The sequence below is a fragment of the Denticeps clupeoides genome, chromosome 4 (genome assembly GCF_900700375.1).
Source record: "Denticeps clupeoides chromosome 4, fDenClu1.1, whole genome shotgun sequence".
Lineage (NCBI taxonomy): Eukaryota > Metazoa > Chordata > Actinopteri > Clupeiformes > Denticipitidae > Denticeps > Denticeps clupeoides.
In genome coordinates this window covers 17,718,755-17,745,742 of record NC_041710.1, presented here as the reverse complement: position 1 = coordinate 17,745,742, position 26,988 = coordinate 17,718,755, and the positions used below count along the sequence as shown (strand labels likewise).

The following is a 26,988-nucleotide window of genomic DNA, read 5'->3' as shown; positions in this document are numbered from 1 at the left end:
AAAGGTTCATGAAAAATGTACACCGGCATCTTCCAGTTTCATACAGTACAACGATCAGGCGGGTTTGGCACGGCCTCCCCAGATGCAAACCATTTCCACTGCATATTCTGGAATGAGTTTAATGATGCATTTTGCTGTGAAGAAGGCAGGGTGAGCAACCTGTTTAAAATCCATCATGTTGGACAAAAGCACAATCCTGGCAGAAGTTACAGCATTTCTTCATACAAATATTTTGCATAATTTTCCCACTTTTCTGCATTTTCCAGATTGTCATCATAAAAAAAAGAAAACCTGAGATGCATCCAAGCCAAGCCAAACCTGATTTGCAGATAAGAGCGTAATAGGGGCAAAGTGTTGTATAAAACATGACTGCTATGTAGGCATTAAGTGTGATCAGGTTTTTAAGCAGAGCAGTCTAAAACTGCACCGTGCAATGTGGCGCAGTGTAGTTGCTGAGCAACAAAACGATGGTTTCGAAGTGCCTGTGCGCCGAGGGCCCCTGGTGAGACAGGGCCACCGTGACAGATACTCGAAGTGATTCGTGAGCAGAGAGTCGTCGAGCCCCAGAAAACTGGGCCAGTGGTCGTTCTGTTCCCCCAGCCCTGACAAGTCATAATAGTGACACGGGCATCCCATAAAGCCAGGGTGCAGATCAGATCATTCTTTAAGCTACTATTTGAAGTCTGGAGACTATTTGAAGTCTGTAATAATTAACATGAAAACATTCGATAGCAGACAAACCTGGTTTAGGCACACACGCATATATGTATAGTGTTTGTGAGTCAATCTGTCACTTGTTCTGCTTGTCCAATCATTGTTGGCTTGGAAAACCTCTGACATTCCCAGGCCCCTGTGGGGCTGAGGATAGAGGAAGTGGGGGTCAGATCTGCTGTACTGGCCCCCAGTGCAGTGACTGAGTCCACCGTGAACCTTGGAAGGTTTGCGGAGGGGGTGAGTATACATCAGTCTGTGTGTGTGTGAGTGGGTGGGGGTGGTTGGCAACAGAGGGAACTGCACAATTCATTAGCCCAGGCCTTAATTGCCCTGGCATTTAAAAAAAAATGAAACATCAGAGGCAGGGGAGAGAAGCAGCACCCACATGTTCTAAATGTAACGTTCTGGTGTGGAGATGCAGAACTAGCAGCAGATTCCTATACATGATCCAGATATAGAACAAAATCATTAAACTGGATATATGAATAGTGCAAACAAGGTATTGCAAGGTATTTGAGATTCAATAATATAATATAATATAATATAATATAATATAATAGAATAGAATAGAATAGAATAGAATAGAATAGAATAGGGTGGTAGTAGCCTAGTGGGTAACACACTTGCCTAGGAACCAGAAGACCCGGGTTCGAATCCCACTTACTACCATTGTGTCCCTGAGCAAGACACTTAATCCTAAGTTGCTCCAGGGGGACTGTCCCTGTAACTACTGATTGTAAGTCGCTCTGGATAAGGGCGTCTGATAAATGCTGTAAATGTAAATGTAAATGTAGAATAGAATAGAATAGAATAGAATAGATAAACCACTGTGGTGGTTTTTTCATAAATATGTGGTAACACTGTTGAAATAAAACATTTTATTTTTGTTCTAAATATACCTTTTTCACAGTCAGGAGTCATGTACAGATGTAAAGAAGAAGCTCCAGCATTCCTGAGTGGCACCCAGGTTGAAAAAAAAAGAAAGAAAATCAATGCGATAGAATGAATTACAGCTCAGTGATACTGAACAAGCCCACAGCTGGATGTGTGCCACCACCGCACTTCATAAAAGCACTTTAAATACATTTTCATTTGAAAGAACAACGACTTCCCCCTGCCCCCCAACCCAGCCCGTGGCAACAGAAAGAGGGGGGGGTTGGGGGGGGGGGGGGGGGGGGGGGGAGGGGGGGGGGGGCAGGAATGCCAGATTGGCACGCGTGGCTGACCGGACCCCTCGGGGCTCTCCCAGAGTTTATGTCAGGAGATGGGGAGAGGCAGGGCAGCAGACATCCCAGCCCCTGATTTCGGGAGACAGTCACGCATCAGTAGCGATTTGCCACAGTTTCCATCACCACTGCAAAATGTCACTCGCACGCTACGTACCCTAACACCGCCCCACACAGAGCAGGGGCAGACACTCACAACCGGCATCGCCGTGTTCTGCACAAAGTGGGCTGATGGTTTTCATCTCTTTTCATGAATGACCATGTCAGATGGTCCAACTCCTGGATGGTTCTGAAATATTCTGAGGTTCACCCGTCCCTTTCAATGAAATCTACCAAATCAGTTCTGCACACCCTCCATGCTATAATAAATCTAGATCATTTATTTCCTGAACAGGCACACTGGCGCTGCTAAAGTACTTTTTATTAGAACCTTTTATAGTAAAAACACACACACAATTACAGTTCTGGCCATTTTAGTGAAATCACTTCTTCATGCCACTTATGAGGGCTACACACGCTTTGCCAGGTGCCACCCACGTGTGGTGGGGCCTGATTACTAACAGGGGCCACTTATTAGTTCTGGCTGATCAGGACACTTTAGAAGTGACCCTGTGGCTCATATCCCTTGATATGTATCGATCTGATGTGTGTAGTGTATTTCCGGCTACCGAGCTGTATTTCTTTGTTTTCATTCATTAAAAAGGCATTTTTTTACAATGTCTATTGAATGTGTCTCCCTCACTTCTTGGCGAGGTATTGCACTTTTCTTTTACAATTTACCACCTCAAGAATATCAGCAGTTAAAACATGAGCACATCTACCTGACATATTACACAACTGATGTTTGATTAATATTTTCAGGGAAGCAATTAACAGCAATTGATGGAGAGAGAGGGAGGGTGGTGTTGTGTTCCTGCTGATTTGATCATTACAGCAATATGTGAAATGTTAACATCAGATGATGTCTGTGCTTAATTAGCTGTGAATCAGTGCATATGATTGATGATTGTTTAACATTCATTATGTTTTATATAAAATATAAATTGCTCTAAAGTCACTGTACATTAAAACTAAGCGTATAGTTCTATGACTCGACTTTCCCCATGAAAAGGTTGATGGCAAAGAAGATTTAAATATTTCTACTTTGTTAGAGATTAGAACAATGACAATCACAGCACTGAGCGGTGATTGCTGATCTGATCTTTTGGTGTATTAAAAAGAAAAGGCAACTGGCATGATGTGCATTGATTTTGGATTTAGGAGAGGGTGCAAAGATTTCTCCCTACTGCTTTATTGATGAGAAGTGTATGTGCTGAATATACTGCAGCTGAAAACTGATAGGAGTGTGATGAGATGCATTTAAATGACAAAACATGACGTTGTTCCTTCCTGTCAGAAGGAGGACCTTTAACGTTTCAGACTATAAATGAAGAATCAGAGCATTTTTCCCCCCACACCTTCTCAAAAAAATCTTTACATAGTACTGTTTATTTATGTAAATTATGTCAAATTTATCTGGTGTAAAGGACTAACCATTTAAAGAAAAATATACTCACAAAAGCAAACAATAGATTTCAAATGCTATTTGATAACAGGTTTCAAGGATGAATATGTAGTGGGATTATATCATCAATGTTTAAATAAAATTATATTTAAAATGTTTAATTTGTCTGGTGGTGCCAGTCTATCTTGATACAGTCAGATATTCAGCATCCCTCTGTTACGTCTGCTTTGCAGTACTATCTGATCATGCAAGTTACTATGTACCATCCGACCTCTTCAACTCATACAAAATGCAGCAGCACGACTGATCTTCAACCTTCCCAAATTCTCCCATACCACCCCTCTGCTACGTTCCCTTCACTGGCTCCCAGTAGCTGCACGCATCAGGTTCAAAATACTGATGCTGGCCTACAAAGCCAAACATGGAGCAGCACCATCCTACCTCACAGCCCTTATTACACCCCGCACTGCACCTCGTTTACTCCGAGCCTCCAGTACTGCTCGCCTGGTCCCTCCATCTCTGAAGGTAAAAGGAAAACATTCATCTAGACTCTTCTCCGTCTTGGCCCCTCGGTGGTGGAATGAACTTCCCCTCGAGGTCAGAACAGCTCAGTCACTGAGCACCTTCAAACGACAGCTCAAGACCTTCCTCTTTAAAGAATATTTAGATTAAATTGTAATTTTCTTGTTGTCGAACTTTGTGTACAGAATCTACAACAGAGTGAATTAAATAGATGTATTCATAGTTGGGGTCCTGGTGAACCGGAATTGATCTCTTCATCGATGGTAACTTGAAAGCACGTTGTAAGTCGCTCTGGATAAGGGCGTCTGCCAAATGCCGTAAATGTAAATGTAAATGTAAGTTAATGAAGGTCAAAGAGGAGATGCAGAGCATTTTAAAAAGCAGCTCGCTAAGTGATACCAACCTAAGATGATGGCTTATATGTACAGTGGGGGAAATAATTATTTGATCCCCTGCTGCCCACTAACAAAGAAATGGCTTTAATTTCAATATTAGGTTCATTTCAATGTTAGCATTTGATATCTTTTGCAAAACGTGCTTTACTACTTGGTGGCAAAACCTTTGGTGGCAACCACAGAGGTTAGACATTTCTTGTGGTTGGCACAATCTTTGCACATATCTCATGGATGATTTTGACCCACTCCTTTATGCAGATCTTCCCCAAGCCAATTTCACTGCCCTGTCTTAGGGAAGAGGTTCTCACTCAAGATTTGATTGTAAATGATTGTAAATGTTTTTGTTGACCATGGAGCCAAGGAGCCAGAAATCTTGGGGATCAGACAGGAGATCAAACACTTATTTCATTCATGAAATTGCAAATTAATTTATAAATATTTTGAAATGTATTGTTTTATTATTGTTTTATCTCTCGTGTTTCAAATAAACCTACAATTGAAAATATATTTTATTGTGAGTCACTTACTGTGTGACTGTTTAAAGTACAAGCTTTTAAAGAATTCAGTGGCAGTTATTTAATAGTGCATCATTGGGCCATTTCTGGATAATTTGCAGAATAAAGTGTCTGCAGATTTGAAAATAAGTGTAGATGTCAGATTCTGGACATTTGCTAGTGCTCGGTTCCCATGTTCTCCTGAAAAGAGTTTAATGGTTGCCTTGTCTTATGCTATCTGATCAGCTGATTATGTTCATCTGTGATTATTAGTATAAAATTTTCCTTGCTGGGCCGTGTCCTTCTTCTGTCATTCATTTTTTACTCTTAATTAATGTATTAAAACCCTTTGTTGGTGGGTCATATGCTTGCATCCTCCTTCATTCCGCTAGGTGATCACTACAGTATATTTAATATTCATGTTAATACATTCAGACATTTCAGGATTTAGCTGTCATTCTGCCTCCTTTTATGACAAAGCACCTTGATTTGATTTGTCTGTGCTGCCTGGTCTTTCATAGTTTATCTTTATGCTATGATATACAGCATGCAAGCATCCAAATGAAGCAAAGAAGGAAAATTGTGCTGTATATGTATACACATTGTCTGCAGAGGTGTAGCATTAAGTAATCAGATGTAAGTGGGCAGGGATTTAAAGACTTTTAAATTAGTTATTTTACCTGCCCACGTAGAATCTACCCATTGGATTCCTTTCAGACCAACATATATGCCATAGTTCAAAATATGATTGGGACAGCTCATGATGCATATGGCAGACAGTATAATTTTAGGTGATTGTCACACGTGATACACAGCACACAGTGCACACAGTGAAATTTGTCCTCTGCATTTAACCCATCACCCTGAGTGAGCAGTGGGCAGCCATGACAGGCGCCCAGGGAGCAGTGTGTGGGGACGGTGCTTTGCTCAGTGGCACCTCAGTGGTAACTTGGCAGATCGGGATTCGAACCAGCAACCTTCTGATTACGGGGCCGCTTCCTTAACCACTAGGCCACCACTGCCCCACAAGGGAGGAATCTCCAAAATCTAGGCATGTGTGGACAACACCCTTTGATGTATTCAGCCCATGAACAGAGGACAGCCTTGTCACACCATCAAAGGAGGCACAGGATAAACACAAAGTTAAGTTGCCTGCTTAAATTCGGTCAGCGAACCTTATTTTGGGGAGATTGACTGATGGTTAAAGTGTTACAAACCTGGCAACGTTCTCATTAACTCATAGGTAGGGTACATGTGACATTTGCAGTGCTAACATGTTAGTAGTCAGCGTAGTTATTCGACTAATCACTAGGTTTTGGGCTTCAAAGGAACAGTCATGCCAACATCTCCCAGTCTCAGAACTCATCTGCTTGAGAAGATATTAATCCTACTGGCAAGGAAGGGGGCTGGGTGGGGCTTGTAAATGTGTGAGCAGATCCAGCAAATCATTTCCCCAGGTCACGAGCCCCATCTGTCCGATCATCCTTCCCTAAGACCTACTCTGCAAAACGAACTGGAAATTAGCGCTGCTAACTGGATAAAGGGCCCAGAATCATTTTGCCAGAAACACTCAGAGCTTCTTGTTCCTGAGAGAAGCCAGAGAATCAGAGGGCTGTTACAGAGTCTCCAGACTCACTGACTGTAATTAAGTAAATGACCCTGCAGAGACGCAAGCGACATGTCTTTTCTTTAGAAGAAGAAAGTTTTGCCTGGAGGCGTTGAATGCGCACTGAAGACAGCACCTGTCAAAACCTGGGCTTGAATTCAGCCAACTGTCTAATGGGATTACCCACCATGTCAGGCCTGGGCGCAAAAAAGGAGTTCAGCATTTAAATAGCTGTTTACACCACAGCTCCTAATCACATTCTCAGATAAGCCAAGATTTTATTGATCCTTCTCTTTTCTGTATTTGGTCTTGGATGCTGGCTGAATGTGGAGGAGAAAAATGTGAGCACTCTTCAAAACAAGACTGATCACTGTTGTGCCTTCATGACAAGGTCCTCAATGCCATGGCTGTGGTGCTTCACTTGCATTCATGATGCACATCTGTCCCGTGTCCTCATTCTTTATGTCACATCATGCATCATTCTAGTCAGTGTTTCTCATATGTGAGTGAATTCATGGAAAATAGCTTTAAACTTTGGTTCCCACTCTTAACTAGACCTAATAATGATCAATGACAATTCATGTTTCAGAAGGGCTGAAATTGACCTTCCGATTCTACATAGTAAGAACTGATATTCAAGTCCTGCAGCAAAAAAGGAATTATTGGGCCAATACCTGAATGCTAATCAGCAGGTCTGGGCTGCATGGCTTCAAAATAGATTTATAAGCATAATGGGTGAGGGGTGAGAACCCGTGGGACATAAGTGACATTTTGATTGCTTTCTTTGTTATTTCAGTCATTAACATGCATTCATGAAAGAGGCAAAACAATATTATGTGTTACAAAACACTAAGTGTACTACTAAGTGAGCTTTCAAAGCTCAGTCTTACTTTACATTACTCCCATATCTGTAGCCTTCTTAGAATAAACAAACGCCTTTTCATTAATTTAAAAGAACAAATCTCCAAAATGCAATGAAATAAATAAAACTGTCCACATAATAACTCCATTTTACACCTTATAGGACACCAATGAGCCTCTTGTCTACAAGCTGTAATACAATATTGTGCTTCAATGCTGAGTAAATCAAGGCCGCACTAGAATACGAAATTGGTTTGTAAGTGATATAGAGTGTAAATAGTGCATTTTGGTAAACAGAATAAACCTAATAACCACAGCATAAATTCTAACCCCACAGAGCTCCTGCTTTTTGAGCCACAGAAATAACAGCAAAACCTGCCTGCCTCTGGACATTTGCATTTGTCAAAATATATCTTTATAAAAAGGCATCTGGTTTAGTTCTTCTTGTGAGAGATTAGCCTACACCATAAAACTTTATAGGGCATATCAGTCTCATTGCTGAGCATAACAGCCTACTAAAAACGGCATTGACGTTTCAATCCGTTGCTGCTACAATGCAATGAATGCAACTATTTTTTACTTATTGCCTATTGATAATTATCATATATGTAAAACTTATCCATGAATTCAATAACTCTGTAAACAGTAAACTTTTATATGTAATAATTTCCACCAGAGCAAAGAGACTTCAGACAGTGCAACAATAAAATGTTTATTTTAAAAGCCTTAATACTTATCATACAGTGATAAAACACCACAATTAGGCAGCATGATTTCAATGTGTTTTATGTAACTGGGATAATGAAGCTGGGAATTTTACAGTTTACACAATCATTTCTGCCTCCCTGGCTGCCTGCCCCTCTCAAACAGCATTATTCAGAATGCGCCTTAAAGGGTCATCTACCCAAGTTCTCCAATCTTGGCCTGAGATCTTAATTCTGTCAGATATGCTTCACTGCGTATCCAAAAAAAACAAAAAGGAAAACCAGCTAGACTTTTCAATGGCATTTCATGCTGCACTGCAGAACAATACAGTTACCCAAACTGTGTGTTTGACAAGCACTGCTGGTCTAAATAAATAACAAGCCCATATGCTCTTTGTCAGATTTTACAAGCTTCCACCTCACAGCATGCACAACACAGTGTTTGGCATGGTCAACCCCTGTCTCAGTTGAAGAGATGTAGAGCAAGCTGGTTCAATCCCTCTTTGTTTGTTTTCCTTTTGGACAGTTGATTGAAGACTAAATATAAAAGAGCTAAATTTGTAGGTGCATTGTGTTGTTGAGCAGCTGTAGTGTAACAGTACACTTACACAAGCAGTACTTTATCAAAAAGTCAGATGTCTTTCTACACAGAGTATCTTGTATAGACATCTCAAAGTACAATTTAACTTCCTGGTACATATATCACTTCTTCCGTGGAACTTTATCACCTAATGGCACATGTTCCATTAGTTTCTGTGGCAGACACACACACACACACACAAAAAAAAAAAAAAAAGACAAAATCATCAGAATAACATTTATAGACTGTCATTATGTCCCTGCTGATTTACCTTTAGTAGTCTGGAGTAGTATGTCCGGTCATCATCTGCCTCACTCCGTGGTTCCTCCACTTGATATCTCCGACAGGCCAGGACCAGCTCATTGGCATTGAAGAGAGGGGAGGGGTCAATGGAGTGTCCATTGATGAGACTGACCAGATACTCAATGTAGTGTTTCCTACAACAAGAAATGTGGTATGTGGTACAGATACATGCATTAACCAAATCCTGCTCAATTCACAAGCTTCATTTCTCAACAGTCAGTTTCTGATCACTGAGGACAGGATCACAGCAGTCACTGTGATTGTTGATTTTTGTATTTTATAATAAATAAAATTAATAATTAAACCTGACCTACATGTACATATGAAGTACTGGAATGGTAAATGAAGCAGTAATTCAGAGGTGGATAGAGTAGCCGACAATTTTACTCAAGCATTACTCAAAAATAATAAGTCTGGTAAAAAGTAGTAACCCGAAAACTTTACTCAATTAAGAGTACAAAAGTATGTTGTGATAAGACTACTCAAGTACTGAGTAACTGTTTGGTTTTAATATCTCATTTATTTTTTCAGAAACAATGTATTCAGACAGAAAATATATAAATGTGGTAATTTGGGTATTTCCTAATAATAATAAAAAATGATGATAACTTCTTAAATTGCAATTTGTAGTAATTAATGTTAATTGCTAAGGGGTTTCTCTGCTGGGCAGTAGTGGCCAAGCTGACCAGAAATTGGAAGGATGCCGGTTCAAATTCAAAAGCGCCAATGTGTTAGCATTGATTTACTAAATAAAACAGCTAAACGATAACACTAATTCCTTCCTCTACAGAAAATGTATAGACGTCTACTTATCTTATGGCACCATTTAACAAAATGCAACAAAACACTAAATGGGTCTATATGAAAGACTGGGATCCTCTATTTTTTCCTGTAACCTTTGATTTTAGCACTGGAGAGAGTTGTAGCTGCCATTTTTCATTCCATGTCTGTGATGTTAAAAAAAGTATTAAGTTTTGCCCAATGTAGTGAAGTGGTAGTAGGGTGGTAGTAGCCTAGTGGGTAACACACTCGCCTATGAACCAGAAGACCCAGGTTCAAATCCGACTTACTGCCATTGTGTACTGCCTAAGTTGCTCCAGGGGGACTGTCCCTGTAACTACTGATTGTAAGTCGCTCTGGATAAGGGCATCTGATAAATGGCGTAAATGTAGATGTAAAAGTAGAGTTTCTAAATCACAAATGTACTCAAAAAAAAGTAAAAAAAAAAAAAAAAAAAAGCAAATTTCTTTTCAAAAAGTTTCTCAAGTAAATGTAACTCGACACTACCCACCTCTGTTTTTGTAATTTTTTGTAAAAAAGCCAAATTATGATCATGATTCATTTATAAAAGCAATAAAAGGGTAAAACATGAGAGGGCATGAATACTTTTATTACTGTACATGTGTCAGCGAGGGAGACATAGAGAATGTCACTCACTCGCAGAGGCCAGCCTGGCCTGGCCGAGTTTGTGCTCCACAGGCTGAGTCTGTCTGATGGGTGCCCTCATCCTTCTGTTCGATCACACCACAGAGCCCTGACACGCAGCACAAACAGAATGTACATGTGTCTGAGAATATACAAGTGTATGTGTCATGAGCAAAAAAAATCCTTTAACATTCATGCAAGAAAGAAAGAAAGTCATAGCAGGATGTGGGAGAAAGTGTGAAATGCGCTTGAGGAGATGTAGGTGTATGTGCTTGCTGGAGCAAATTCAGGCAAAATGAGTCTATTTTTTGGTTGGTAATAGGAAAAACAACATTACATGACTTTTTTTAGACTTCAATTATGTAAATAGATGATATGTGAATTGCTGAAGCTAGAAAAAAAATACGAGAACAGTGAAACAGTCATATCTTACCGGCCTGTGTCCCATGAGGGGGCTCAGTGTTGAATGGCACACCTTCTTTCTGCAAAGGACAGTTAAAAGGACAGGTTAATATTCACCCATATAGTCTAATAGTGCAGATTAAAGGTGCTTTGTCCATCAAAATCATACAGAATATTTGTGTGATTATTACGATCATTGAGATGCACTGCATACAGTACAAAACCCCGAAATGTGTCTTCTGCATTTAAACCATCGTCCTTAGGGAGCAGAGGGCAGCCATGAAAGGCACCAGGAAACAGTGTGTGGGGAAACCTTGCTAAAGGGAACCTCAGTGGCGCCTTGGTGGTTTGGGATTTGAACCCGCAGCCTTCCAGTTAGAAATTCAGTTCCTTAACTGCTTCCAGGGTCAGGGATTAGGGTTACTAAAGCCAAATGATTTACTAAAGCAAAATCCCACATGAGGCTGTGTGACTTCTACACAGCTACCGAAAAGCTGATGTCCTGAGGGATACTGCACTCAAGGATGTGATGTGCGTGCGCACGTGTGTGTGTATATATATAGGATTTATATCTGAATGAACATTACTGTAATTGTGTGCATGTAAACACAATGCACAATGAGTATTATTTTAGTTTGTGTGTGTGTGTGTGTGTGTGTGTGTGTGTGTGTGTGTGTGTATACCTGCAGTAGGGCTTGTAGTCTGGCAGGTTCCCAGTCTCTGAGATAGAATAGGCAGTCTCTGGGGTGATGGGCATGCAGACCTGTCACACTACACTGGATCACTGAGCATGTCTGTGAGAGAGAGAGAGAGAGAGAGAGAGAGAGAGAGAGAGAGGTGGGGGTGGTGCCAAGACAGGGGAACAAGACAGAGTGGTTGGAAAAAGATGAATATTTGGAATTTGGAAAGGAACCAAAAACCTGAATGACTGAAACAGTTTTTGTAAGATAAACAACGCTCCCCAAACCCACTGCAGCATTAAACAAAAGATCATCACACGATATTATTACACAATCAAGTATAATCAATAAAGAACACACACATTCAGGATGAAAAGAGAAGTGCTGCAGACAGACCGTGTGGAAGGGGTTGTTGCAGCCACTGCAGAACTGATATCGACACTGGGAGCAGCAGAAGTGCATGCAGCCACCCCTGGCCAGAGCATATTGGAACCTGCAGTTGGGACAGGCTGAACACAGAGCGGGAGAGGAACAGATAATGAAGAGAGAGGGAGAGGGGCTAAAAGGAGGGTTACTGCCATTGATTTTCTGCTCGGAATGACTATATGAGCAAGTGTAATGATTACAGGCTATTGAACTATTTTCTTGCGTTTTTTTAATAGACCTGAGCTACCAAATATGCCACAGGACATAATAATATACATATACACCGAAATAAACAGATTGATTCATGTCTAAATTATGCTCTGAAATCCACAGAATTGTGCCAGATACTGCACATGTACATATGCACGTGTGCCTTTATTTGTGTGTGACTCACTGATGCCATTGTCACGCAGGTACCCTGCCAGTCCTTGTTTCTGGTATTCTGGGTCATTCTCCCTCTTCCACAACTGAAACTGCTCACACGAGAGACCTGCATGCTGGGACTCCCACTACAGAGAGGGAGAAAAGTCAACTGAAACAGAGGACTTCATTTCCTCCTGCCATGCAGGCAGTCCACAGCATAGAAACCTGACAGTGACAAATATGGAGATCATTGTCCGAGAACTGTTTAAAATGAGTCCTGAGCCAGGAATACTAGGCTAAGAGTGAAATCTGAAGTGATGCCCTCAAGTCACCTTATCCAGCAAGACTAACAATCAACAGATACCGGTTCAGACTCTCTACGCTACTCTCACCCTTCACTGCATGTGTCTTTTAAATGAGTAAATAAAGTTCAACTTACAGGCTTCTTACACAAGGCACAGAAACTGTTCCTGCACTGAAAGCAGGTGACCTTCAGCTGATCGCCATCATAGATGAAGCCATATGAACACTGATAGAGTGGCAGAGAGAGAAAGACAGATTCTGTAAGTCAGAAGACAATGTTTTAAACAAGGGGAGGAAGACATAGCGACAACTAGGCATGCTATAGAACAAGACCGTTTCCTAGCATACAGTGCAATTTTTAAAATGGCTCCCTCTTCACTTACGTGGCTGCACCACAGAAACTTTGGATCTTTGATGAGGGCCTGCTCTGTCAATTTCTTGTGGAAGAGCTCGTAGACCTCTGGCTCCAGACAATCCCTTAGCTAAACACACACACAAACAGAGAGCTTTTACCTTTCGTGGTTAAAAGGTAATCCATTTGACGTTTGTTCTCTTAGCCCCTCAGACGTTCTTTTGAAGTTTCTCTTGCTTGCTTCTCTATGTAGCATGTCTCCCCATGTACACTGAGATCAGGGTGATGACAGTTAAAGATGTACTCCATTTCATCATTAAAGAAGCAGACAGTACACTGGTTTTGCAAATTATAAAAATGTTAAACAATATGTGTCCTTAACCAAATTCAGCCTGTGAGAATCAATCACGTTGCGATAGAAATTAATAAATTGAGTTTAGCTGCAAAAACACACTGAATCCATTTTCTGAATCTGTCAAGACTCTTTTCTTTGTAATCTCAGAGTCAGTGATGCAGTCCCTGATCAACTTTTCTATTTGAGACGTGTCAGGAGGCTGCCAGAATGGGTTACAGAATTCCGCTGGCACTGGAAATAAACCAGCTGTGTCAGGATTGGGATGAAGAGAGAGACCCCACTAACACCAAGAGTATTAGAAACATTCCAGTGGGAAGATGTTCCTAAACTGAGTCAGATGCACTCTGCCAAATACACACACATTTTCCACAATGCATACAGGCACGCACTAAAATGAAATACTGTATGTATTGTACCATATATGAGTAACAATATATGAGAAAATAAGATAAGGAGCAGATTATTATTTTAAACCAATGATGCTTTTTAAGAAACCTAAATAATTCTGATCCTGTGCATAACATGTGATTGTGCTTGAAATCCACCAGGTCTCAGGCCTGTATATTTGAAGTGAAAGTGAAGTGATTGTCAGTGTGAAACACTGCAGCACAGCACACGGTGCACACAATGAAATGAGTCCTCTGCTTTCAACTAATCACCCTTGGTGAGAAGTGGACAGGCACCCGGGGAGCAGTGTGTGGGGACGTACTTTGCTCGGTGGCACCCTGGCGGTTCAGGATTCAAACCAGCAACCTTCCAATTACATGTCAGTTTCCTCACCGCTATGCCAACCACCACTACACTGGCTACCCTGTATAATGGAGGGATAAATGATTTTCTTCAAACTTTTCAACTACCAACGTCACCTAGAGCAAATGCTACCTGATCTCAAAATTCCTACCCACAAATTCTTGTTATTTCTGAAGTAGCACAGCTGACACAAGAAAGAAGTTCAAGGGCAAAGTTGATTAGGCATCGTTGGCACCCACTAAGGCTGCTACTCTTGGCCATGTTACTTTGAAGAGGTTGCCTGATGTGACCTGAAAAAGTCTTCAAGATGAAAAATGCCCAGAGACAAACACTACCTGTTCCAAGAGAAAAGAGGAAACATTGTTTTTGCAAATAATTTGTAGATTTTGTTGAGCAGACTCAATATGTGCAAATTTCTTGTTTAGAAAAAAAAAGTTCTTCCTTGGCTTTGTGGAGGAACGCAGTTGTGGCAGAGTGCACTGTATGATTTATGATTGCAAAATACAAGGACATTTTATCTTGGGAGTATATATATACCAGCTTGCGCAGTCTGCCCTGTGGGGTTTGCCAGCATGAAACTTTTACATTCCTTTTGCTCTTCCTTTAGCTAAAAATGTGTTAATTCAGCTCTTAATATTTATAATGCGCACACTTTTATAAAAACATATAATGAAACCTAAATGTGAGCAGTGGGCAGCCATGAAAGGCTCCGGCACCAGTGACCCAGATGTGGATTAAGTCGTAACTGAAAGTGACTGAGTGAGTGTTTATTAATAGTCAGCTGGCTATACACTGGTAACGGTTCCCCATAGAGTGGCCTGCTTATCCGACAGACAGACACATGCCTCAGCATGCATATATGGCCTCAATTACACACTCTCAACACAACATAGACACACACACCTGGATGTCCAGAGTGGAGAAGTAGCTGTTGAGGTGTTCAGGGTCGTTGATGTCAGGCTCCCAGCACACAGGGCACACCATGTCTCTGATGTGCTTGTCTCTTATAGCAATGGTAAAATGCTGCTGGAAACAGTCACAGCACACCGAACACTGGCAGGAGGTCAGAGACTGCATCTGATTGACAGAGGTTGAAGAAAATAAAAAAAGTAGATTGTAAGATGTACAAAACTCTTGAGATTAGCTCAGGTTTTTGATGCACAGTATAAAGACTGTAAAAAAAGTGAGTGCTGCAGCACATTACACACAAGTTCCAAGCATCCCTCACTCTCCTTCGGATGAATACCTTGCTGTGGGGAAAGACGGACAGGCAGATGGGGCACTCTTTGGCGAGCACACGGCGGATGAAGTCACGGTCATGTGACTCGCGGACAGCCTGCACCACGTCCTCCAGGGTGTAGGGGGCAGTGGGGTCCTGTAGAAGGGATAGGGCCAGCTCACTGCGGCCCCAGCTGGGCAAGTCATACACTGCCAGTAGCCTGCGACAAAGTCGCTGGAGAGAAAGGGAGACCAAGGAGAAACAGATAAAATGATAAGAAATAAAATTCACATAACACAGAAGAGCTTAATTTATGAGGCCAGAAAATTGCTGTTATTACTGTTCATTGTGTTTATGTGGGGAGGGAATCATTATAGATAATTACTACTCTGCTCTACGGAACAATTACCCACTAGAGAAGCAAATTGGGTCAACAGGAGGCAGGCAAACTGCCATGGTTTATTAAAGGACAGACCTAGGGACTTTTTCAATGTCTACAGTGGATATCAGAATCTTAATGAGTTGACGCCAGTCGTCTTTGTATAGTGATTTACACGTTTATCAGAAAATGGTTAAATACTCTTTAATAGACAGTGATAAATTTATCTACTCATTTATCAAAAGAGACTTTAATAGATCCATTAAAGTGGATTTCCTTCCTGAAACATTCACTTATTAAAAAAAAAAAAAAAAAAAAAAGACATTAAGTCGTAGTGCACAAATAGCTATTCGATTTGTTAATACTAATAAATTAAGGCTAAAAACTATTTCTTATTTTTGAAGAAAGCATACCATTTTGCAACATTGCTACGCTGCTTTAATCACCATAACACTTAACAAAATCAATGTTCATTCTAATGCTTTATACAAGGTAGAACCTAATGCTGCTCTTTGTGGTCTGCTTCATTTACCTGTTTGTCAGGATGGTGGATGTCGATTGGGGGCTCAGGTTGGTCACTCCACATACGCTGGTGGAAAGGTTCCAAAAGGGGACGCTGCAGGAGGGCAAGGGCTCCCCTCACTTCCCCTCCGCCCTGCCTCAGTGCCTCCCCACAACGGGCTGAATCAGTGAAACCGAGGACACTCAACTCCTTCACCTATTACATGGAGAGCAGATGCTCAAAAAAAATGTATATTGCATGCACTTATACATGCTAAAGCCCGAAATCAAGACAGATATTATATTAAAATAAATATATATACATATACATACATACATACATACATACATACATACATTATATATATATATATATATAAAATTTAATAGGGTTAATTGTGGGACATAGCTGTGTGCATATAAGCTCTCTTGCACAAGGAAGAAAAAAATCTCGCCAGTAGTCTCAAACCTCACCTTTGCCTGTCTGTCTCTAAGCGCCTGTATCACTGCCTTCTCACTGTTGCCCCCTGCTGTGAGCCAGGCCTGTTTGGCCTCAGCCCTAGACAGATGCACCCCCCCACTCTTTTGTGCCTCCTGGCCTCCATATTCCAAGCTGCCTTCCAAGCAATGGACCTTAGGCCCATGTGGAGAAGAGGCAGCTCTCAAGCAGATCTCATCCAGAAGAGCAGGCAGTTCAGTCTTCAGCCAATCACAAGGTAGGGCATTCCTGTTGCCTGTGACATGGATGCCTGCGTAGACCTCCTCAGGACTCACACCATTCTTCTCTCCCTCCTGTGAAGGAAGAAAAAAGACATGGTATTTTAAGATAGTAACATAACAGCAACTTATTGACATGTATTGATGACATGTAGGTAATCAAAAGCACTCTTAAGCAAATGAAAAACTGCAAATGTTACCCTTACAAAACCTGTGATGGACTGAATGCACATATCAACAGAATTGCAAAATGTTACATGGACAGAATACAGAATGTTATTTTTGTTTTCTGAATATATACCACTATTAAATGTATTGTGTAGTATCCCAAGTATAGCAAAGAATCCTAAAAACAAAACAAATAACTGGTTAATCATAATTGCTGGAACTCCTTGATGAAAGATTTTGCATGTTTGCAAAATTTCTCAACATTTTTAGGGTTTTTGTAACAGAAACAAGTCCATGCACAAACAAAATTAAACCCACCCGAATCAGTTGGATCAACTTAAGCCCCTCCTCCTTCATCAACTTCTGTCTCTTCAAATCCAGGTCGTCAGTGTGTGTGGCCTTTGGCTTGTCAGACAAAGGTGTTGAGACCTCTTTGATGGGTGAAGGCGTTTTGAGGCTTGTTGGTGGTGGGCCAGGCTCAGCTCTGGTGAGGTCACAAATCTCACAGACAGAGGATGGAGTGTGGTTGACATAAGTGCAAAACTGACACACCCACTGCAACAGAGCATGGTGAGAGAGAACGAAATTAACGGCACTGTGAGATTTCCTAAAGGAAGTCTGTGGTCACGCAGATGGCACATTGGCAAGACTTTATTTAGGTCAGCATACAGTGAACATGATTTTATTTGTACCTCAATGTTATACCATTCAGTGACTTCAGAGAAAAGAAAACAAACCAAAAAAAAAAAACCACTTGTTTACAACACTTCCTGGTGACAGCACATTTATTGGCCATAGGGTTAGAGTACTGCTAGGGGATGCAGAAAAATCCTCGAAGTTACAACCTCTCAGTGTGGGTCTAATGAGTTTGGGTGTCTGGCAGACAACAAAACAGCCACTGGCTGCCTGGGGAAAAATCTTGCAGGTTTTTAATCCTTATTGGCCTTCCTAAAAATAGTGTCAATGGTTTTCATACAACAGACTGGCAATTAACTATTACATCTCCATACCTGTTCACCAGCCATCTCAACAGTTGCAGAACTTTCATTTACCTGGCTGTCTCTTTGTCCCAGCACGGGAGCGGCAGGTCGCGAGGGTGTGACCGGGGGGCGTGTGGCTAGACGGGGACGCTCACACACCTCACACAGCACACTGCTGGCTGAATTCACCACTGTGCAGCTCTTACACTGCCATTCTGCAAGAGACAAAGTCATGACCACCTTGGGCTAATGACATGACAGCATTTTTTCAGAACTTGCTTACATTGGATTTACTTTTTTAAAAACAAACTACATACACTGCTAAAAAAAATAAAGGCAACACAAAAATAAGACATCCTAGATCTGAATGAATGAACTATTCTTATGAAATACTTTTTTACATGGTTGAATGTCCCCTACGCATAGCCTCAGTGCCTCCCCACAACGGGCTGCATGGAGGCAGTGGCAGTCAGGCTACCTCTGACGGGCACATGGAGGGCTGTGCGGCCCCCCCAAAGAAATGCCACCCCACACCATTACTGTACCACTGCCAAACAGAGTCTCCAGACTCCCATCTTTCACATGGGCTCAGTGTGAACCTGCTTTCATCTGTGAAGAGCACAGGGTGCCAGTAGTGACTTTGGCAAAATTGGTGTTCTCTGGCAAATGCCAAACATGCTGTACGGTGTTGGGCTGAAAGCACAACCGCCACCTGTGGACGTCAGGCCACCACACCACCCTCAAGGAGTCTGTTTCTGACCATTTGAGCAGTCACATTCACATTTGTGGATTGAGGCCATTTTGCAGGGCTCTGGCAGTGCTCCTCCTGTTCCACCTTGCACAAAGGCAGGGGGTAGAGGTCCTTGTTGCCCTCCTACGGCCTCCTCCACGTCTCCTGATGCACTGGCCTGTCTCCTGGTAGCACCTCCATGCTATGGACACTATGCTAACAGGCACAGCAAACCTCCTGTCTACAGCTCGCATTGATGTGCCATCCTGGATGAGCTGCACTACCTGAGCCACTTGTGTGGGTTGTAGACTCAGTGCTTTAACTCAGTAGAGTGAAAGCACCACCAGCATTCAAAAGTGACCAAAACATCAGCCAGAAAGTATAGGAACTGAGAAGTGGTCTGTGGTCACCAACTGCAGAACCACGCCTTTATTGGGGACATCTTGCTTATTGCCTATATTGTTTTGATTTCACAGAGGTGTTATTGACTTGGAGTTACATGGTGTTTAAGTGTTCCCTTTATTTTTTGGAGCAGTGTAAATGTATATAAACGAGGTAATAGTGAATTAATGTTGTAGTTAAAGGTAAAGGGCATCCAAAACCATTTATATTCTGGTAGGACAGCATATTTCATGGAGAAACAATCATGGAAATTAACATACTGCTATACTACAACTGTTCAAGATTCCAGGGGAAGAATGTATTTAGTCATGCAGTCTGCCTGTGGCAGGCTCTCCTTGCAAATAACTATATGTCTGGTCAGCATGATAATTTAGTCTTAGATTAGACTGGAAGAAGAAACCATTCCCTAGACTAACAAGAGTTCTGTAAATACATTCATTCACATCTGCTTAGGTGGAAGTAAGAGAAACCTATGTGTCCAAAACTACAACCTCAACTAGCCAAGAGTCTAGACCAAGGCTCATTAAGGATCATTATCTTCTGACATAATGATGAAACAATAATGCTGAGACATCGTGTTCATAAAGGGATCAGAAGCTGATTGAAAACATGGAATGGAAGAAGAGCCTTTACTAGAACAAATATTCAGAGGCAGGAACAGACTGGAATCATGGTACTAATGTGTAAAACTGACCTGAGATGATTGACGATTGTGGTGGCTCTTCGTGAGGAGTAGCTGAAGAAGGTGCAGCAGATGCTAAACGGGGACGTTCACAGGTTCCACACAGAACATCCTGCATCCTGTTCACAGTGGTGCAGTGGACACACTGCCAAGATGACAAAGAAGCACTAGAAAAATGAAAATAAACACTGGATTAATGGCATAACATTTAAATGAAAATGATATTCCTAATAACTTGGTATTTTGCTTCAGTGTTTAGAAGAATCAAAAATTATGGTTGCAATTCTTCATGTGCAGTTGAAACCATATAAACTAGGTACAATTCTCTTTGAGCAAAATACTAAAATACTAAAATCACATCTAAAAAGTGTTCATCAGTTAGTTGTGGTAGTCCTTTGCTTATAGTTAAGTTAAGACACATTATTAGTCCCACAAGTAGGAAATTTACATGGCTGGAAGTGGACAGTACAAGATAAGAGCAGCAAAAAAACAATAGCACAGACACAATGTCGACTGTATAATATAAGATTCACTATACAAGTATGCAAATAGTCTTGGAATAGAAACAATAAAACAGTTAATGTGAATAAATAAATAAATAAAGGTAGGCAATTCTGATGTGAAAAAAGCACAATAACATTTGTGCTGTGACAACAATGGAGTTGGAGAGTAAGACTATGTGACATTGTGTGTGGCATTGTGCAGTCTCACCTTATTGACTTTGCAGGTATGGTAGAGGCTACCGAAATCCGACTGTGATTGGCGCGTGCGGGATGCGAGTGGTAGAGTCGGTCACATTCTGAGCATAATCTCTGAACACAAACCGGACACTGGGCTGAAACTGGGAATATGCCACAGATGGTGCAATTGTCTATAGAGAAAAAAAAAAAGTTAATCAAAAAGTTTTATCAATAAGACATTTAAATTCAGACTTCTGTATGATCCTGCAAAATTTACTGGAGGTCTGTATATAGTAAAGTTCATGGAGCACACAGTGTTGAGCGTTGCCACTGTAGATCTATTGTTGCCATTGGAGAGCTCACCCAGCCTCTGAGCAGACAAAGGATCCCGTTTATGGGTGGCTCTGCTTGGATGCCGATGGAAGGCTACATCACATGAATCACAAAAGCGAAAAGAGCCACAGGGAATACACAAGAGTGTGGCAGTAGCAGCACAGAGACTACAGCCTGCACCAGAAACGGCAGGACAGAGAAAGGAGAGAGGAAGCAGAAAAAAGGAAGCAGACAAAGTGGTTACTGCGAGAACTCTGAAAATAGGGACAAAGTAGGAAGCCAAGACTGAGCCAAGATAAAACAAAAAGGAACTGACATACAGCACAACACAACACACTACCTGTTCTGAAAACTCACTCCTTACCGGCAGGTTTGTTGGAGGCCAAGGTAGTGGAGAGTGATTTAGGATTTGAAAGAGACTGGGGCTCCTTCTCCCAGGCTCTCTCGGAAGTGGTAAAAGGCACAGCATTTGATTCCTCCTCCTGTGGGGGGGAAAAAACAGAATGTCTTTCTTTTCTGTCAAGAAAGCCAGATAAAGTACATGCAATAAGCAGAAAATACTACCTGCGGACTTAATGATGATATAAGTCGCTCAAAAAACTCAGGGTGGGGATGACTTCCCTGTGGAAAAAAAGAACAATTATCTCCCTGCAGGACAACCCATGTCACATTTTCAGCAATAATGCATTGGTATAAGAAATTACAGACTAAAAGCATATTTCTGAATGTCACATGTACTGAATGTCATAAAGCAAGCAAAGGGTAAGACCAATTCAATTTAATAAAATGCTGTGATACAATAATTTCATGCTATACAGTTTCAAAAGAAATTGGGTGGCTATGTACTTGAATGAGCATGTCCAGCTCCATCCGCAGACTCATAACCTCTAGTGTTATTGAGGCCACCTTCTCAACATCCGGCTCCTGGACCTCTTCAGGGAAGCTGAGGCCATCTGCCTGCTGATTGGTGTAACCATAGAGACACAGCACTGCCCTGCCACCCTGAAAAAAGCATAATTACTCATAATTACACTTTCTCCACAGAACAAAGCTCACATTTATAACCTAAGATGCAGGAGGATCTTCGTTGAACCACTACCTGGATAGAATCCACAGTGGCTCTGAAAACAGGGTTGTTGTGCTTCACAGTTCGCCAATATTTGGGTCGGTTGGAATTGGTGAGGTTTGAGCCATACTTCTCAAGGATGTTAAGAGCTGTGGACAGTCTCTGCATAGAACCTATGGTCTACCAAGTCAAAAATTAAAAATAATAGGACAGGCTGGCAGGGGACAAGGGGGAGGAAGGGCAGACAACAGAACAGGAGATTACATATACTCCTGACTGTACCTCTTTCCGGTTGTTGCCAGTGCTGTTTTCCTTCACCATGTTTTCAGCAGCAATGTGACAGTATTTGGAAGAAAGTGGCAATGCCAGGTTGGCCATAGCGGTCACCCCAGTCCTGACCTCCTGTGCTGAGCTGGAGGAAGACAGACTCATTTCTGCTCGACTTCGCACCTCTTCCAACTGGGCCATGAGGGTTGCCATGGCCTTCGGAGAGAAATAACAGAAGAGCACATTCTGACACCATAGGTTCACCAGAAACTGGAGATCAAGGTAAATGAGCCAAATGGGTTTAATGGGTTTTGGAATGGTACCAAAACCCATTAAATCTGAGATTTAGATCATCTAACAAATGATATGCAGCGCAATTGCCTACCTTGATATTTCTTGTCGTTGTGGTCGGAATGAATGGGTACACTGATGTGGCCAAGGTGCTGTCAAAACCCGAGTTAGCAGCCAGCTAAAGCTAGCGACGCTGTTTTAGCTACACCACAACATTGCCGGTAAGTCGCGACAAGCCCACCGTCGTCTTGACAGCGTTCTGAATCTCACCAGAATCACGTTGTTTGCACGTATGGCGAGACGAACAGCTTGTCAACAAACAGTTCAGGGTCCACGCGAAACCACGGGGTGCGTGGGGGCGCCCGCGGACACGAGCGGAAGTGCCGCATCGGTGGCATGACGCGGGGATCACGTGGTTCCGGGGCAGATTTGACCGTTTTAACGCAGTTCGCCAAGCGTGCGTCACTCCAGGAACAAACTCATTACTTGAGAGTTAAACAAACACAATTTCCTCCAAACGCAATGGTATACTTCTGGACTTATTATTTTGACGACTACACTTCAAGATGCCCAAAACAGATTTAGCTTTAAAATAAAATATCACACCAGTTTGTACGACTGATTCATTGAACATCACCTATACATATAATTAATTAGGTATGTGTTTGCTAAAACCAATTATTTATTTATTTTTTATCTGGCCAGATAAATATAATTTATACGTTTAAGTCAAATCGATCGCATTTTTTTTTTCAATTTTCATGAACATGAGCATTAATATCGCATTGTATCAGTACGCAACTGTTTGTTTGTATACCCACAACATTTAAAACTCACTATTGCACATTAACGTGTTCAATACACAGCTTAATTGAACTATACACATAGTCTAATGAACGGGGTTCGGTCACAGTCGGACGCAGCGTGGAAGGCAAAATTAAACTCGTACGCGAACCCGAACCCAACACACGTGGACGCCTTCAGCTGATTACTGTTGACGTGCATCGCGACCATAAATGGAGGCCGACGACACGGACGCGTCAGAGCTTTGTGTTGCTCTCGTTTAGTGCACGTTTCCCCCCCCACGTCCACGGTTATCTAATCACGTTCACGGTAACGGTGAGCTGGCTCGGTTTCTGCGCTGAACAACTGCGTTGTAAAGCCTGTGTGAATTTATAACAATCGAACGCTTTCCCCTCCAAAACACAGAATTGCGGTGTATAGTATCCTGTGTAACGTCTGTCTGTTTTTACAGAAAATGGAAGGTAATGTCTCTCATGTTTGTAATGTATTAACTTTTACTGTGTGTAGTATTAATTTGTGACTCCTTTTGTTCAGACATTAGCAGTCCTTCACACTCTCTGGGAGTTGGGCAACCTCACCAACATGCAGTCAATCACACAAGACCTTTTTTCTACGTTCAGCCACCTAGTCAACCTTATTACATGTATCAGTGGAACATGTCTCCATATGGCCACTGTGGTTTTCCAGGGTCAGGTAACTTATAGCTTCTTAAAACTCGGCATGTTCTTATGGTGGCTGTGATTTTTTTTTATGTTTTTAACGTATTGTTATTTGGAACAGCTTTGCCCTTTGGACGTCCATTTATGACTGCATATCAATATATGCAGCTCCCTGGTTATGTGGTCCCACATGCGCCCATACAGCCGATCGATTACAGAAGAATCGGTACGCCTCACTTCCCAACTACTGCAGTCTCTGACATTTGTTTCCGCAGCCAACTGGAGCAGTGCAGCGTGCGGCGGGAAACGTCCTGTTCTGAGGCTCAGACAGATCCAAGCGATATGATCGGCATGCTCACTGACCGTTTAGACAATCTGAAGACCTCTGAAAAGCCAGAGGAACTGACTGGGCTGAGCTGTGAACGGTCGCCTCCAACACAAACTGGATGCTCTATGGAGGAAGAGAAGCTTGGTACATTGAACAGTCTTGGGGAGTTGTCTCTTCCTCGGACCCTCCACTTTGCTAATGAGACTCTTGATGCTCCTGCAAACCTGCAGTCAACCTTCACAGAGTCTTCACCAGCAGTACCCCCTATAATGTCTGCTCAAGGTCGCTTTGACTGGTCTTCTTTCCGTGATGACTGCTTAACTGAGAAGAAAGCTGTGTCAGAAAAAGTGTGCTTGGTTGGAGCCAAGGACCTGAAACCTGCTGTAGATAATGTAGGCAGTCACTGTGCTGATAAAACTGGAAAGCCTCCTGACCCAGACTCTGGAGTCTATGAATCTGACGTTGTGACCCACACTCGTGACACACAAGCAACCTGCAGTTCATTTGATGGTCCAGGTGGAACACTGGGGAATGAATTGGGGAATTCATCTCTGACTGAAGTGACCGCAGATGTGGAAGACCTACCCTATCGCATCCTTCGCCTCCCATGTAATAAAGCAACAACTGGCCTCCTAGAGAAAGAGACTGAATTACTGTGGTATTCAGACACCATGTCAAACCTGGTTCCTCGTCTGTCCTCTTTTGGGAGTCCCTTCTATAGTTACTATCCTCAAGTGGAGCTAGAGCGACAAAGTGTTCTCAGCCTGTCCATAGATGAGCTCTCCTCCAGAGAAGAGGTTTTCTCAACTGATGTCGAGGACCTTGACCACATGTCTGGACACATATATGTGGGAGGGCGGAGCATGGCTCAAGAAACGAGTAATTTGTGCTTTCCTGGCCGTAAAGAGGAACCAAATGGCCATGTTGGGAAAGAGATCTGTGCAGTTTGTCAGAACTGTGTGTCTTGTGGGATGAGTCTGGTTGATCAGAGTGAAGAGCGAGCATGCAGGGAGTTTTCACGTTCACATCCAGTGGCAGAAGAACTGGAAAACACTGAGCATTTTAATGAAGAGTATGGCGCTGAATTGGGTGCTTCAAGTAAGATTCGTACGTTGGTGTCGTTTGATCGATCGTTAAAATATGGCCTTAAAAGAGATTACTGTAAAGACCAGTTTGGGATCGTGGACTTGGTTGAGCAGGAACAAGGACCAGAGTGCTGTGGACACAAAGCAATGGCCAGAGGAGACAAGAACAAGGGCAGAAGTCAAAGGAATGCCCCATCCAAACCTCATTCTGGTAAGTGCATTTTAATATAGACTTTGTTAATGAAAGTAATTGCCATGATTCTTTCTGTGGTACACTTAGAAAAGCAGTGGAGTGAGAGAACTGTGGCATCAAACCTGGAGAGCTGGGGAGGCTGTGAGGGAAAACACAGACCAAAGCCACGGAAGCCTGTTAATGGCAACCAAGAACAAGGTAGTTTCGCCTGCATGTTATCCAAATGACGGTTTCTGGGAATTGTGCTGAATTGCTGCCTATTTCTGCTTCCTCTAATCTGACGTAGGGAGACCCATGCACAGAAGGGCATCCTGCAAGAAGTTTTTGCAGCAGAAGCCTAGAAGGAAAGAGTATGATGACTATGAAGAAGCCGACTTCTTCCACTTCCAGAGGGGACGAGGTAATGCATGGTGTTTTTTTTTTTTTTTTTTTTTTTTTTTTTTTTTTTTTTAAATATCCTATTTAATGGAACATGTAAACATTTTGGCTTTGTTTTGTCAGGATCCACAAAGAAGAGAGGCACAAGATACTAATGTATACTAATTTGCACTGCCCTAATGCTTAATTGCATTACTTAAAATGATCGATAAAGCACTCAGCACTAAGGAATGCACACAAAGCACATAATTAATGAACACTCATATTCAGTTGTAACTTGGGTGGTGACTGCACAGTTTGTCACACATGTCTGCATTTCCAGTGCTTAAAAATAATTATTTGGATGCTGTGCATCCATCTTAACCAGGACCTGGGACTGCTATCACTTGGTGGCGTTTTGAGGAATGCCTGCAGAGCTTGTGCTGGCATCTGGCTTGATCTGGGAGGTGTAGGTCAAACCCCAGGCCAGGATGGGCTCTGGTCTTTAGCATTGTCAAAGTGCATTGCTGACTGTAGCAGATCCCAGGGCATGTCTAAGTGTTGGGCACTGGACATGCAGCGAAAAGAAGCTGAAACCAAAGGAACATGTAGGACTTTCTCTGGCCAAGTTACGTCCACATGTCTTGTTTTTATGATTGTGCAGACTTTTAAAACATTGTGATGTAACAATTTATAACTAAAACCTCTTACCTGCACAGTGGTGTTGTCATTAAAACTTTGCATTGTACATGATCCCTTCTCTGTGGTTTTTATAATTTGACTTCCCCTTCCTCATGCTTATTTTTGCTTCTGCTAATAAGCACAAGGCAAAGAACATCACCTGTCTGAGCTGCGGCAGGGGTTTCAGAGCCATGACTAATTTTAAAACCGGCTCTTACCCCTGAGACATGCACTGTTACTGACTGACATGTTGCCCATAAGATACTAAATAATAATGATTCGGACAGGTATACACAATTTCATTTGATTGAACATAGTTAGCCTCGCAACTTCAGTATAACTACAAACATTTTCATATAAGTTGCCTGTACATATACAGAGCCCAGCTCTTTCTGCTTCGTGACCATGTGCCACATTTGACTGACAGGCACTGCATGCTGGAATACCAAGGAGGAGACCAAGCTGATGGGCCTGCACTGAGCTCTCCTTCTAATGCGGACA

At 42.1% G+C, this 26,988-nt stretch overlaps 2 protein-coding genes across 5 annotated transcripts; one reads left to right on the top strand and one right to left on the bottom strand.

The window, feature by feature from the left end:
* Window positions 1–8,013: 8,013 nt before the first annotated feature.
* rnf31 (ring finger protein 31) lies at window positions 8,014–22,771 on the bottom strand. Of its 4 annotated transcripts, none has more exons than XM_028978406.1 (24): window positions 22,475–22,771; window positions 22,105–22,305; window positions 21,856–22,002; window positions 21,603–21,758; window positions 21,321–21,377; window positions 21,121–21,238; window positions 20,787–20,930; window positions 20,455–20,614; window positions 19,756–19,910; window positions 18,002–18,144; window positions 17,268–17,504; window positions 16,539–16,856; window positions 16,096–16,281; window positions 15,212–15,418; window positions 14,869–15,042; window positions 12,892–12,990; window positions 12,645–12,734; window positions 12,237–12,351; window positions 11,813–11,925; window positions 11,420–11,530; window positions 10,768–10,816; window positions 10,347–10,443; window positions 8,878–9,043; window positions 8,014–8,779 (listed from the first exon to the last, which is right to left on the bottom strand). In XM_028978406.1, the coding sequence occupies exons 2-24, from the start codon at window positions 22,300–22,302 to the stop codon at window positions 8,729–8,731; spliced, it is 3,291 nt and encodes a 1,096-aa protein (XP_028834239.1). In that variant the 5' UTR covers window positions 22,303–22,305; window positions 22,475–22,771; the 3' UTR covers window positions 8,014–8,728. The 4 variants fall into 4 exon arrangements, 3 of the variants coding, with proteins under 3 accessions (XP_028834239.1, XP_028834240.1, XP_028834241.1); XM_028978407.1 differs by having other exon boundaries at window positions 17,268–17,450; XM_028978408.1 differs by lacking the exon at window positions 20,787–20,930.
* On the top strand, window positions 22,503–26,464 carry buc (bucky ball). The gene is made up of 7 exons (XM_028975734.1): window positions 22,503–22,529; window positions 23,636–23,645; window positions 23,719–23,877; window positions 23,965–25,467; window positions 25,537–25,647; window positions 25,736–25,849; window positions 25,951–26,464. The coding sequence occupies exons 1-7, from the start codon at window positions 22,503–22,505 to the stop codon at window positions 25,980–25,982; spliced, it is 1,956 nt and encodes a 651-aa protein (XP_028831567.1). The 3' UTR covers window positions 25,983–26,464.
* The last annotated feature ends 524 nt before the right edge of the window (window positions 26,465–26,988 follow it).

Excerpts from the sequence above, each read along its gene's own strand:
- rnf31 (XM_028978406.1), bottom strand. The coding sequence starts at position 22,302 with ATGGCAACCCTCATGGCCCAGTTGGAAGAGGTGCGAAGTCGAGCAGAA. Across the intron at positions 20,615-20,786 it reads TTTGTCTGCTCAGAGGCTGG|ACAATTGCACCATCTGTGGC; the intron begins GTGAGCTCTCCA and ends TTTTCTCTATAG. Across the intron at positions 16,857-17,267 it reads AGTTGATCCAACTGATTCGG|GAGGGAGAGAAGAATGGTGT; the intron begins GTGGGTTTAATT and ends CTTCCTTCACAG.
- buc (XM_028975734.1), top strand. The coding sequence starts at position 22,503 with ATGAATGGGTACACTGATGTGGCCAAG. Across the intron at positions 25,648-25,735 it reads TAATGGCAACCAAGAACAAG|GGAGACCCATGCACAGAAGG; the intron begins GTAGTTTCGCCT and ends AATCTGACGTAG. Across the intron at positions 25,850-25,950 it reads CCACTTCCAGAGGGGACGAG|GATCCACAAAGAAGAGAGGC; the intron begins GTAATGCATGGT and ends TTGTTTTGTCAG.